A 14,887-nucleotide genomic window follows, 5' to 3' on the forward strand; every position below is an offset into this window, starting at 1 on the left:
ACTGATAAGAGCCCCACAGGGCCCATGTCCCATTTGACAGAGTGTTTCACCAAGCTTGGGCCAGGGCCAAAAAGAATCTTCTTCTAGTTGAAGACAGCTGGACATTTTTCGGGCCAGGGACCACCAGTAAGTTGTTATTCACTGAGCACAGTGTTCTTTGGGAGGTGTATTGGGAGACGTGGTCCCACCGATATGAAAGTTCCACAGCATTTAAGGCTTTAAAAGTTAATACCCAAACCTTGAACCTGGTCCAGTACTCCACCTGGATCTAGTGAACCCGACAGAGCACTGGTTGAATATGCTCCCACATACTAATTTTAGTATTTTGGATTATTAATTAAAGTTGATTTTTTTGTGTTTTTCTAGTGTTGTTACACACCTTCGGTCCTCGCAGTATTGAGAGAAAGGTGGTATATATAACTATTTCAAATAAATAAAATATTATGTGTGCATTTAAATATCTCATGAATTTGCAGTTTTTTGTACCTGTACTGCTCAAACGCAGTACATAACATATACACAAAAAGCCATCTTGAATGTCTCCCTGTAGCTTTATTCAGTGCACACCTGCATGTACTCAAAGCATGCACACGTGTACACACCTTTGCACTGGGAGTGAGTGGTGTAGATGTAAAAAGAGTGTGCATGCACACTGGGAGTGTGTAGATGTAAAAAGGACCTGCCCTAAGAATCTGAAGGACGAAAAATAGTCAAGGAACAGGAAACGCAAATGGATGAGAAATACAGGTCTGTGGCACTGGGAGTGAGTGGTGTAGATGTAAAAAGAGTGTGCATACACACTGGGAGTGTGTAGATGTAAAAAGGACCTGCCCTAAGAATCTGAAGGACGAAAAATAGTCAAGGAACAGGAAACGCAAATGGATGAGAAATACAGGTCTGTGGCCTTCCCTTCCCATGTGCTCCACACACCTCCCCCCCCCCGTTCCCTTGGCAAAGATAAATGAAAAAAAAAGCTTCAACCTTTGTCCATCCGCCCACCGCTATTACCTAAGGGGAAAGGGACATTTTTCCAAACAACCCAAACCACATGTGCTCAGACACAATGACTCAAAAGGCAGGGTAGATTGTGGACCAGCCCACTTTGTACTGCTAACAAGGGGAACCTAATTACAGGAAGAGGTTAAAGAGGGGCAGATAAAAGGGATACAAAATTTCAACATCTGTTGCTATAAAGGGATAAGAAGTGGGGAAAGGCAAAGGTGTCGATTTGGTGACGGAGATGGCATGAAGTCAGTTTCAAAGAGTTAAGAAGATCAAGAACTGAAGAGGAAAAATTAGAGGGTTCTTTAAAAAATAAAAGTTGTCACAAGCTCTTTTAAGATTATTTAGTAGAGAGAGGAAAAATGTCTCCTTGGAGAGAATAAAGTGTTCACAGGGCTCTTACTAAGTTACTACACAGAGGTGCACTTCAGAATATGAGAAAATTTCTGGATCACATCAGTGCTGCATCTAGTCCAATATTCAGTCTTCAACTGTGCCCTAGATGCTTTAGGTAAAAAGTCTAATTACACATAGCATTTTAAAAAGCATGCATACATGTGCACACATACCACATAAACCTCTGAAAGTTTAAATGTAGACTCTTGCAAGAAGATACATTACCACTGTTCCTAGCATTCATGAACTTGTCTGGTTATTTTTGAGTCTGATATGATCCAGGAAAATAAATATGGGCCATATAAAACAACCATTGGAAACTTACCGTGAAAGGCCCTTCTCCTCTGAGCCAAGGAGGACATCTCGTCAAAGTAGCTGTTTCCCACCAGCTTGATGGAGAGGCAGTAAGTAAAACTTCAGCTTCCTGTTCCTGGTGGGAGACCCCTCCTTCTCCCTCAGTTTTGGAGTCTTCCCCCTCGGTGTTTATCTGTAACATAGGACGAAATGTCCTCCTTGGCTCAGAGGAGAAGGGCCCTTCATGGTAAGTGTCCAATGGTCGTTCTCCCCTGAGCAGGAGGACATCTCTTCAAAGTGGGACCTTCTAAAGCAGTGTCCCTATGCCTGGGTGGGTCAGATTAGAAAGGTGCTGCAGAACCCTGTGGCTGAAGGCCGCGTCCGCCACACTGTACCTGTCAATCTTGTAGTGCCTGGGGAAGGTAGAAACAGAGGACCAAGTGGCCACCCTGCAAATCTCCATCACCGAGGCCTCATTGGCAAGGGCAGCGCTGGTCGCTGCTGCCCGTACTAAGTGCGCTGTAATACCCTCAGGAGGTATTAACCCTGAAGCCCTATAGGCCTCCATGATGCATTCCCTCAGGCACCTGCCAATAGCACAGCTAGAGATCGCTTTCCCCTTGTTGGGAGGCATTAGCAAGATGACCATGACGTCTGTTTGCCTGATTTTCTCTGTGCATATGAGATAGGCCTTAAGGGCTCTCCTCACATCCAGTGCGTGCCAAACCCTTTCCTGTGTGCATTTTGGGTTAGGGATGTTGGGGGTTAGGGAAGAAGATGGGCAAATAAATCTCCTCCTGTCTGTAGAACCTAGAATCCACCTTGGGGCAGAAGAGGGGGTTCATGTGGAGGACTACCTTATCCTTGTGAAAGACACAGAGGGAACTGTCCACTGGAGAGGGCCCTCAGCTCTGAAATGCGGCAGGCTGAGGTGACAGCCACTTGAGTCTAAGATGCTTAAGAGAACAGTCTCCAATTGGATTGAAGAGCAGTCTGGTTAGAGCAGTGAGCACTGAGTTTAGCTTCCAGGTGGGAAATCCATGGCACACTGGCTTGTCCTTGGCCAGTGGTTCTCAACCTAAGGGTTACGATCCCTTTGGGGGTCGAATGACCCTTTCACAGGGGTCACCTAAGACTCTCTGCATCAGTGTTCTCCATCTGTAAAATGGATAAATGTTAGGGTTGGGGGTCACCACAACATGAGGAACTGTATTAAAGGGTTGCGGCATTAGGATGGTTGAGAACCACTGTCCTTGGCGGTCGCAACCTTGAGGACTCACTATATGTGGATGCTTATAAGTAGGCCCCCCGTCGCAAGAAGGAATGGCTGTTGCAATGGCCGCTACCTGGCGCTGCCAGATGGAGGCCCTCAGGTCTGTCTTGATGTAGTCCTGAAGGAACCACAAGATGCTGCCTAGCCCCAGGTTGCAAGGGTCCACCAACTTCCTGAGATACCAGCGGATGAAGGCTTCCATGTGGTGTCATAGATTCTATTGGTTGAGCTGCGGCAAGAAGCCATGATGGTGTCAGTGATGTCCTTGGGGTAGCCTAACCCCTCAATGAGGCTCCGCACAACCTCCATGCAGCTAGCCACCAAGATAGGTCAGGGTGGTTGATCAGGCCTTGTTGGAGAAGGTCCTCTCGAAGGGGCAGAGTCAGAGGCTGAATGACCAACAGCTCCTTCAGGGAGGAGAACCAGGGCCTTCTCGGCCAAAGGGGAGCCACTACAATGATCTCTGCTTTCAGCAGCCTCACCCTGTGGAACAACTTGTGCAAGATGGGAACTGGAGGGAATGTGTTGTAGAGAGTCGAGGGCCATGGGGCTGTTAAGGCATCTGTGTCCTCCACTGCTGGATAGAAGAACCAGGAGAAGATCCGCAGGAGTTGGTGATTGTTGGGGGAGGCAAAGAGGTCCATCTCCGGAGCCCTCAGGGGGTTGCAGATCAGCTGGAAGGTCTCTCTGTTTAGCCTCCACTCCACGTCTTTTAGGGCCTGTCAACTGAGCCAGTTCACCCGACAGTTCAAGGTCCCCTGGATGTGTTCTGCCCTGATGCAGGCAATGTTCTTCTATGCACAGGAGAGGAGAGTGTATGCTTCTTTGTGTAAGGAGCTCAATTTTGAGCCCCCCTGCCAGTTTATGTATGACTTGGCGGTGATGTTGTCGGTCCTTATGAGAACATGCGAGCCCTATATGTGATTGCTGAAGGCCAGGATGGCCAGGCGGATTGCTCATAGCTCGAGGCATTTGATTGGGAGTTTGGACTCCTTCACTGACCAATGGCCCTGGACTGGGGTCCCTTCTAGCATGGCTCCCCAGCCCAAGAGGCTCGCATCTGTGAAGCTCTGATAGGCGTGACTCACCCAATAGGTTTTGCTCTGCATGATATTGTCGTACTTGGTCCACCAAGCCAAGGACCCCTTGACCAAGCTGGGAACTACCAGCTGCAGGTTGGCCTTGTGCACGATGCAATTGGAATGGGCCTAGAAGCTGCTGGAGCTTCCTGGAGTGGAACCTGCCCCATTGTGTGGCTTTGGTGTTGGCGATCAGGACTCCCATCAAGCTTGCCAAGGTCATGAGGTAAGAGGTCCTGGCCTGAAGTACCTAAGTGATTAGTGACTTGGTTTTGGCTGCTTTTTTCTCTGTGACAAAGAACTTGTGTTGGGATGAGTCTATCACCACCCCCAAGTGCTCTGTGACCCATGAGGGGTGAAGAGAGCTTTTGGTATAATTGACTAAGAATCCGTGCTCCTGCAAGCAAGCAATGGCTGCTTGAGTGTCTTTTTGGGCCTGAGAAAGGGCCTCCTTAGCCCAGATAAGTAGGTCGTCTAAGTACGGCTGGATGTGGATGCCCTGGCGCTGCAGCAGCACTATCAGGTTGATTAACATCTTTGAAAATCCCCTGGGAGCTGACAACAGGCTCTTCCTCCCTTGAACAGATCAGTCCCCATGCGCAACCCACCAGGCTATGACAGATCAATGCAAATAACAACAAAGCCCGACAAACAATAGGGCAACACTACAAGGTTGAAAAAATGAGGGAGGCTGGGTGGGAGAAGCTGTTGTAGCTTGAACAGAAGAGAAGCACAGGAAGGCCCGGCCTGCCTTTATACGGCCGCAGCCCTGCCCCCTCCACCTACATCACATGCTCATGCCAGCAGCAGAATGGCCCCGCCTGCTGGGCTGGACGCCACTGCTGAGCCTTTCCCTCTCCCTGCCCTCTCCCAGGCAGCAAGGGTGGCCAAGGTAATTCTCAGCCATGCTTTCTTCTGAAAAACATCCCTACCCCATATTTCTATTGGAAAAATAAAAAGGTGAATAAATGATAATGACAAAAGTCCTATACAGATTATTACTGACAGAGAACTAAAAAGAGTGTACACTCTAGTCCAGGGGCCAATTGGCCATGCTGGCAGGGGCTGATGGGAATTGTAGTCTATGAACATCTGGAGAGCCGCAGGTTGCAGACCCCTGATCTAGTCCAATGTAGAATCTCTGCATGCTTACCTCATAGGGTAATGGAACACACAGAGAATTAAACAGCAACTTTCAAAAGCAGAATGCTTCCCATTTCCCTGAGGGTGGGAACCTCCTAATAAGGCATGATGTTGTTTGGTGTCCAAACAACACAACATAGCCTTTCACACATTAGAAGTGTCAGAAAACACAAGATCAGAGAAAAGCAAAGGTCATTCCATCATTAAATTAGCCACAAACAGAAACTACAAGTTTGGCAAAGTTTTGCATAATGTTCTAATGTCCTGAAGTAATGAATCAGAAGGAGAGGGACACCAACATCTTCTGGGAAAATAGCACCAAAGGACAGCTCAGCTGGAAGACGAGCAGCCAAGTTGCTTAGGAAGCGCAAAATGTGTGATGAAGCAGAAGATAGTTAGCAACCGTAAAGCCACTGTTTGTCTTCATAGGGTAAAGGAGAAGAACAAGGAAGCGAGATTAAAAGATGGTGTTTAGGACAAAGATGTCTGTTACTCTGGCAGTTGCCTTTGGATCTCTTCTTGAGTGCTATAGCTGAATCACAATATGCCCTCAAGGTGTCCTCTAATTGCATGGGAAAACAACATGCAGTGCCCTAAGCCAGGATTAACACCTACCACACGCTTTGACTTAAATGTTCCGATGTAAGGAAACCACCTGACAGTCTGCATGCCCCTTTATTTCCAGGACCAAGAACTTTTGGAAATGTGGAATCAGTTAATATGCAGTCCATTCTATTTCCTCTTGCATGTTATATGAAATGAGGAGGGTTGGTCTCAAAAGGACCAGTTGCTGCATTACCAACTCCACAGCATAATGAATTATCAAAAGCCTGCATGGGATGAATGTCTGCAGCTAAGAAGTAATGACAACCCAGACGAGAACAGAAGAAATCTCCAACTTTTGACTGAGGAATCAGTGTAGTAACAGTGGGAGGGGGGGGATCAAAAACTTCCACAATATATGGCATACAAAAAATTCAGCTCTTTGGGGACTAGTATAGGAAGTTGCACTGCTGATATTTTCACTCTGCAACTGGCCACCATCAGACAATCCCCATGGAAGGTGCCCCACCAATTTCCAATTAATATGAGTATGTGAGACACCTAAACTATGTAGACTTTCGCTCCTCCCCATGTGAGGCCTGAGAGGGGCGTCCCAGTGGCACACTGCATTCCACTACAACAAGCAAAAAGGGAGGAATCCGTGACACTCAGCAGCCATTGTAGGTGGTGTCTGATTGGCTGGATTGTTCCAGGCTTTAGCTCTGCCTGTCAGTCAGGCTTCTGCCTTATTGAAAGATCAAACTCAATCTTCCCTGTTCATTACCTTAATCCTATTTTCTGCCCAGCTTTATTATCTGTGGAAGCTTCCTTGGGAAAGTCGGAAAAGGTGACATGGCCACTCCTTACCTACTCCTAACAGCTGCTTGCATTTGAGGTAACCCTGGACAAGTTCATGAGCAAAGCAGGAAGGGGAGGAGGGGAGAAAAAGAAGAGGCCAGGCTGAATAGAATTCATTCTTCAGTCTAAACACAAACTGCATGCAACCAGTAAACATTAAAAAATGTTAAATTAGTAAGCCATGTTGCTAAACAAATGCTACATGGACACCAAGCTATAGGAAGCTTCTTCAGACCACACACCACTGCAGCAAAATGTTATGTTTGACAATTCAGTCCTCAAAAAGTGGAAGGAATAAAAATACTGTCAATTCTCACAACCCTGTGATGTAGCTCTGTTTGTGGCAGATATACAGCATCTTGCCCTGTGCCACATGGTGACTTTTCATGGCTGAGCAAAGATTCAAATCACTGCCCCATTTTTCACTGACTTGTAGACCTGATTGAATGAAGAAGCCCAACTGACATGCTAAACGGCAAATATAAAGAGAGGCATGTGATTTGGTGTATTTTTTATCCCACCTTTGTCCAACAAGTTCCGGATGATGCACACATTTCTGCCCTCCTCCATTTTTTCCTTGCCACAACCCTGGGAGGCAGGGTTAGGGAAGAGATAGTGACTGGCCCAAAGCAGCCAGTGAGCTTCCTCACATGGTGAGGATTTGGACCTGGGTCTTACAGATCCTTGTCTAATAAGCTAGCCACCAGAGCAGGGGTCTGCAACCTGAGGCTCTCCAGATGTTCATGAACTACAATTTCTATCAGCCCCTGCCAGCATGGCCAATTGGCCATGCTGACAGGGGCTGATGGGAATTGTAGTTCATGAACATCTGGAGAGCCTCAGGTTGCAGACCCGTGCACTGGAACATACTTAAATATTGGTGCATCACATCCACATTTAATAGTTATGCCTACATGGGCCACTAGCTTTGGAAGCTACATTCAGATCAGCAAGTTGGCTAAGTGTAAGGGGGAAAGGAAAGGAACAGAACCATATGGTAAGAACACAAACAGCAAAAGAGACAACTTAAACGATGGCTGAGAAGAAGGATCTTACAAATGCTGATAGTGGAGTTACAGCTATTCTGATCCTCAGGAACGAATGATAGGATATTATTCGATGAACATGTCTGAAGTGCAGGCATACGGCATAACTGGCTTGGTTTTGAGAGAATCTGAGTTCTTTGAGGCGTTCAGAACTAGGAATGAAGGAATGTGATTTGGTTTAAATTACTCCTCGTGTACAGCACTTGAACGGTTGATGATGGAGATCGATTGTCGTCACTGTGGGACTTAACCTATGGGGCTCCACAGGGATCAGTATTATCCCGGATGCTATTTAATCTGATTTTGGGATAGGTTATCACTAATTTGCTCACAGTACCCAACTCTATATTTCTTTATCGAAATTGCTGGTGATCATGTAGAGCAGGGGTGTCAAACTCGTTGCCCTCCAGATGTTCATGAACTGCAATTCTTATCAGTCCCTCCCAACATGAGCATTGGCTATACTGGCAAGGGCTGATGGGAATTGTAGTTCATGAACATCTGGAGGGTCGCGAGTTTGACACCTGTGATGTAGAGGTCCTGAGCCACTGCTAGACTGCTGTGGTTAAATAGTTGCTTCCATCTGGGAGGCCCTGGTTTGAATCCCCAACTCTGCCATGGAAGCTTGCTGCGTGATCTTGGGCCAGTCAATCTCAGCTGAGCCTACTACACAAGGCTTTTATGAGGGGGCGGGGGAAATGGAGGAGAGGAGAACCGTGTAAGCTACTTTGGGTCCCTACTGGGATGGGTAAATAAATCAATCATGTATTCACAGAGAAAGGGTCCTATACTTTCCCAGGCATGATGTCACAGAACTAAACTGTATTGGTTGCATGCTGATAGAGAAGGACGTCTTCTGATTATATCATTGGGTAGCAGTCTTAAAATAAAGCATATTCAGCTGTTCACAGGACAGTTTGTGACAATGGACTGCCCCCGTCTGTTTGAGGCCCAGATAATTCTGCCCAAAGTGACCAGGTAAATGGCAACTATTATTATTATTATTATTTATTACATTTAATAGACCGCCCTACCCCCGAAGGGCTCAGGGCGGTTTACAAACCAATCAACATCTGAAGACAGCATATAGTTTCAATTAAAACAATAAATAAATTAAACATTAAAACACTAGCAGCAGTGATCTTCCACAATTAAAATAAATAGATGTTGTCCAACATTAACCTCCTGGGAGGGGACAGGCCGATATTCAATCAGCAGATGACAGAGCTGTAAGGAGCAACAAAGAAGGGCGGACTCAGCGGCCAGCCTCACCAAAGGCCCAGTGGAACAGCTCGGTTTTACAGGCCCTGCGGAACTCCCCGAGGTCCCGCAGGGCCCTAACAGATGGAGGAAGAGCGTTCCACCAGGCAGGGGCCAGGGCCATAAAAGCCCTGGCCCGGGTAGAGGCCAGCCGCATCATGGCCAATGTGATTCCACATGGCCAATGTGATTCCATTAACTATAAATGACTGGAGCAGTTCTGGAATTCTCATAGACTTTAATGGGGAAATCATAATGAAAAGAAACAATCCGTTTACATGGCTGCTCTCTATTGAGAATGAGAACTCAGAGGTATGGTCAACGGACCCTCTTTGCTACTATAGCCAGTGAGGAAATGGGTTTAAGCTGTAGGAAGTCAGATCTGAGAAACAATAACAATCAGGAAATATGTCCTAACTGTAAGAACAGCTGGACAGTAGAAAAAACTGAACACACAAGTTGTGAAATCTATGCACGTGAGTGTTTGTGTGCGCGTTTGCACATGCTTTTAAGAACAAGTTGAACCTTCAAGTTAAGATTCAAGTCTGGGGTGCAATGCTCAGAGATGAACCTAGACATTTTGTTGTCCATATATTTCTATGTCATGAATAAGCATGAGCTCTGCACAACAGCCAGCTCACATGGCATCTCGTGACATTCATACCACAGGCAGATTTTCCTGTTCAGTCATATCCAGTCAGAGGATATTCTTACCTTCCCAAGTCCCAGATTCTCAAAGGTGAAGTATGTCCACAGCATGCTGTTCCCGTCACAAACGAACTGTCAGGAAAAGGAAGAAAACAAAACGAGGCTAGGCGTACCTTTCTTACACCAACAGTAAATATTTGGTGAAAGTTCCAAAGGGCATTTGCCAAGACATTTGAGAGGTGTAAGACCGTACACACAACTTTCCCATTCGGATTATCAAAGGCAAAAGCTCACCAATCTAAACAGGGATGCAGATGGGATGCAGGACACATCAACCCTCTGGTGTCTTTATGAGTGGGAAACACAGAAATGTCATACCAGCTTCAACATGACACTAAAATACTGAAAGTGTATACATCATGGCAGCAAAACAGGGAGAAAAAGTACATGCCTAGTATCATCATGGCACTGTCAGCGTAACCCCAATCTACCCATGCCTTTTCCTTTAGATGACAGAAACACTGATGTGCCAAATCAGATTCAAGATGAACAGTATGGAACCCACATCTAATAGCTGAATCTTCCTATGAATTGCATTATCATTCATGTTGATCCTCATTACTTTAGAGATGGGAAGGTTTATACATGCATGCAATAATTTACCAGGATGGTGAAAGCCAGCATGCTGCTGTGATTTATTGTTGTACACCGCCCGGAGCCCCTCGGGGATAGGGCAGTATAAAAATCTAATAAATAAATAAATAAAAAAAATTAGAGTGCTGGACTAGGATCTGAGAGATCCAGGTTTGAATCTCCATTGAGTGCCACGGACTGACCCAACCTATCACACAGGGCTGTTGTTGTTGTTGTTGTTGTGAAAATAAAATGGAGGGGGGGGGACAATGTTATAAGCTGCTTGGGGGCCCCAATGGGGAGAAAATAGGGTATAAAAATCTAAACAAAGAGAACTGGAACCACCATATTGCCCCCTAAACCTCCTTGTCTCAAACGGAAGTTACTGAGGACTGCTTCATGTGCCATGTTTTTTCCATTTCCTAAAATAATATGAACTTTGTAATGTTTACATGGTAGCCCAAGTGTAGGCATACAGATCACAAGGCCTTCTATTCTAATGGCTTCAAAATGTATCCACATTTCATATTTTTAAAACAAGTTACAAATTAAGCTCCTTTTCTACACAGAAATGCAAAAAAAAAAAAAAGAACTGAGAAGGGGCACCAGGTCCCAAAGGACAAGTTTCTGTATCGTTCTGAGGTAGTTATCCATTGAGTAAAATGACTGAAGCAAAGTTAATTCATGAACCAGCTCCAAGATCTTCTTCCATTTATAAGTGCTAAAGGAATTTTACAAATGAAATTCAAATAGTTACTTTGGGTGAGTTCAAGGGAAGCTTCTTTAATATAACATTTATGTACATCAGCCAGGGGCCTGTTTAAAACCCAGAAGAAAGAGCTTGGTTTAGGTGTGTAAGCCAAAACAAGTTCTCTTGACCAACAGACTGGAGGCCCAAGCTGGTTATCAAGGATGGAAATGTCAGGACACCACTACAATCGTAAATATCGAGTGGCACATCAATTGACCTCCAAGTCATCAAGCAGCACTGTAGTCAGTGGCGCTTAGAACTATAAAGCTGGGTGCTGAGTTCGGTCTCTTCATTCTCTTTACCATAAGCCATTAGGAAATTGTGAAGCCAATTACCGTGGATAGAAACATAATAGCTGCTTGGAAATCACTGAAGTGGGCAATTGGGTTCTCTCTCTGTCTCTCAGCTCTCTCCTTTGCTCAACACAGACCTTTCAGAAGAAGGTATGCAGCGTCCCTCCAAAGACTGAACAGGTCTAAATTAGCATCAAGGTATGTCAATAGGAAAGAAGAAGTGGGTGGAGACCACCAGCACTAATCCCTAACACTCTGCAGGTACAATCGCAAAGTCAGTCTGTGGTAGGGATTAGAAATTTCTTAGCAGCCTGCTCCCAAATTACTCTTTAGGGTCACTTCCCTCCAGCTATGCCAATCATGACCCATAATTTTTTCAATACACCCTCGCATCCTACTGCGGAAAAAAGTTAGGTAGTTGTCATAACCAGAAAGTTTTTAACACTGAGGAAAGAATTGAGTCTTCTTATGAACTTCTAATTCTAAAACCACTGATTTGCAAACTTTCTAGGCATTTGAAAACAATGTGCAGAAAAGAAATAGAAACAATAAGCACACTATTAACACTGAAAAAAAACAAGGCCCATTGAACAGCAAAACACACAGTTATTTTGAAATGAGCCGACATAATGGGGCAGGAATCAGCAAATAACAGCTGCAAAGCTATCCTAGCAAAGAGATTTTCAAGCACTTCAAAAAGTCTAAAGATAGAGAAAGGGATATTTTGCAGGTGAACATCATAGGGAAAAACATTCCAGTGTTCTAAGGCAACCACAATGAAGGTCCTGATACATATGGGGATCCATCTGGATTCCCTACAAGACTGTATTTGGAGCAGGACCTCTCTTACTGATCTTAACTTACAGATAGGTACATATAGAAACAGACATTTCAGATATTCAGGCCAAAACCATTAAGGGCTTTAAAGACCACAGCCAGAACAAACTACTACTTTGTTGTTGAAGCCCATGCATAAGGAAGCATTTATAATTTCAGTCTCCTCAAATTTCATTCCTGAGGAGAAAAAGGCCTAGAAAACAGAGTACCTTCTTATAATTAACACTAGTACTGAACATCTTCTCATAATTTACCTTCAAGGAGCATCCATAGGGGAAACAGAAAAGCAAACATGTCATGAATAGGAAACAAACAAAACCCAGAATTCACAGTATAACGCAGCCATGGAAAGAGGAACATCAACTCTCTTTAGATACTGGAAGTCGGCTGTATTGTGCAATCATATAAACCTTTCTTCAAAATGAAACACACATACAAAAATGCCACTCAGAAGAATGACAAAACACAAACAATTCTCCTTCTGTGAGAAACAGCAATGCCAACACGAAGCAAGCCACTACACACAATAATATCTCCCTTTACAGAGCACAGTCCATATTACAAATGTCACTGCTGGCCCAAAGAAATTTGTATGTAATTACCTATGTTTAAGTAACAGTCAGAAGCACGAAACAAGTGGAGGGAAGGGGAAAATAATTGTGTAGGATGGCCACCCTGGGGCTCCTTCAGTCATACAGCTAGGCAAGTGAAGTTTTCAGATAATGTTTGGGTTCAATCTGCAGATTCTGGGAAGGGGCCCTGAGGTGGTGGTGGCTCTTTGTAGTCTTGGACTTCACCTTTGCTGGACAGTCATACTGCAATTCTAAACAAATTACACTCTTTTCAATCCATAGAAGTCAATGGGGCACAAGCTGGTCACCAGTGTGGTTGGGTGTCTTTTTGTCCTCCTCTCAGGTGAAGTGACTAAAATGCACTGAACTAGACTGTTTTGCTGCAAATCCACGTTGAAGGGAACTTGTTACAGCATGAAAATAATCCATCTGAAAACATAAGTTTTACCATACAAATGGACTCTCACATGACCTGGCAGCAACCACACATTCAAGTTAAAACAGTCACCACAAAAGCCAGCCTAAATTGGTCCAATGTTAGCCAAAAGAGATTTTGACGACATCTTCCCCACTACAAGTATTCTAAAATGAACAGGTATCAGTTTTCATTTCCAAAATATGTAGGCTAGGACCAGTTATCATTTTCTCCAGGAATAGAGCATTTTTTTAAAAAAATTCTGAACTTGTTGCATGCATACCCCCAGACATATCCTTGCTGGCAGGGGCTGATGGGAATTGTAGTCCATGAACATCTGGAGAGCCGCAGGTTGCAGACCCCTGCATCAACCATTCCATTCCATCCATTTTACTCTATCCTACTCTGTTGACTAATGCCTCTCCACAACACTCAGCCAGGCCTACTTTACTTTTACTCTGCCCAACACACCCAAGCTTCATTCTCGGTCCTCCTCAAACCTGCCCCCCCCCCCATGCTATTTAAACTGGATGTTATTATCCCATTTTGGAAATTATTCTATATGAAGAATCATCGAACCAAGAAACAAAGGAGCTATTACTTAGCAGAGTCCTGCAGCTGGGAAATGGGGGGTACACCAGAGGGGGCTGAGAGTGGTCTTCTTGGAACAAAGACGCTGGGCGTGGGGGGGGAGAGAGAATGAAGTGTCATAAAAGAACAAGGGGAGGAGCTGAGTACAGAAAGAGAAGGACCCTTTGCTTGCATCTCTTTCAACCACAGAGCTACATCAGCCACATAGGTCCAAACTTGCGCAACCTTTGAGTCCACGTCAACACGCTCTGGTAAGAGCGGCCACCAAAGCTGTCAAATCCTTCACCAATGTGCCCATCAATTGCATTCAGTTCTTCCAGAGCCGCACTGGCATTTTAATTACTGTTGGGTAAACTAATTTGTCCAAATGAAGGCAACTCAGCCTAATAGAATATGCAGGCTCCCTGACCTCTGACAGGCAATGACACAGGATACAAAAGGAGGCAGAGGAAAGCTTTTTTAAAAAATCAGAGCCTTATTACTCTCTATTACTCCAATTAGTTAAGCTCCAGCGCTCTGAATTGGGGGAAAATTGCAATTAAATCAATTTTTGATGGTCTGGAAGTGGGTTACCGAACCGCCTGGCCTGTGAAACAGTGATATTATAGCAGCAAAGGTCAAAGTCTTTGTCGGCACCTGTGGGCCCCCCCGCCTATCCTGCCTCTTCCTCCTCACTGCTCTTATGCCTCTCCTGAAGTGAATCATTAGAACATGTCATCTCTTATCGTGCCTGCCACCAGCCCTACTAACCTAATCAGTTGACATCATTACAGAAGATAATTCCTGCTTTCTGAATTTAGTGCTAAGGTCACACAAACTTTCTGGGTCTCCCCTGTTGAAGAGTGATGGGGAAGGGCCCCAACAGTAGCAACCCTGCAAAAGTAGTTGAGGTAGACCCAGCTCAGTGGATGACCCCCAGCAGAACCTATACCTACTATGGAGCATTTCCAACTGGACAAGAACCCCCAGAGACAGCTGTGGAAAAATCGAGCAGTCTTCTTTCCCAGGAAATATCGCCCAACACTTGGGACAACTGGAGCAATCATCAGTTTAATTTGATTGTAATTTTAATTGACTGATTCTAAACCTGCCTCTATTTGTAAAAAGGCATTATTTTGTGGGGGCGGGGGGGCGGAATAAGGCATCAAGATAGCATGGCGTAGTGGTTAAGTGTGGCACAGCAGTTAAGAGCAACAGACTCGAATCTGGAGAACTGGATTTGTTTTTCCATTCCTCCACATGCAGCCTGCACA

The 14,887-nt window shown here is 45.0% G+C and overlaps 1 protein-coding gene across 3 annotated transcripts in view; it reads right to left on the reverse strand.

Annotated features, from left to right (window-relative positions):
* Positions 1-14,887, reverse strand: part of FBXW4 (F-box and WD repeat domain containing 4) — a 73,179-nt gene that overhangs the window by 13,691 nt on the left and 44,601 nt on the right. For 2 of the 3 annotated variants that reach the window (XM_048506638.1, XM_048506640.1), the window contains exon 6: positions 9,609-9,674. The exons of the other annotated variant lie outside the window; for it this stretch is intronic. In XM_048506638.1, coding sequence (XP_048362595.1) covers positions 9,609-9,674 — 66 coding nt within the window. The remainder of the gene's footprint in view (positions 1-9,608; positions 9,675-14,887) is intronic. 3 annotated transcript variants of the gene reach the window in all.

This window comes from Sphaerodactylus townsendi, linkage group LG08, assembly GCF_021028975.2.
Source record: "Sphaerodactylus townsendi isolate TG3544 linkage group LG08, MPM_Stown_v2.3, whole genome shotgun sequence".
Taxonomy (NCBI): domain Eukaryota; kingdom Metazoa; phylum Chordata; class Lepidosauria; order Squamata; family Sphaerodactylidae; genus Sphaerodactylus; species Sphaerodactylus townsendi.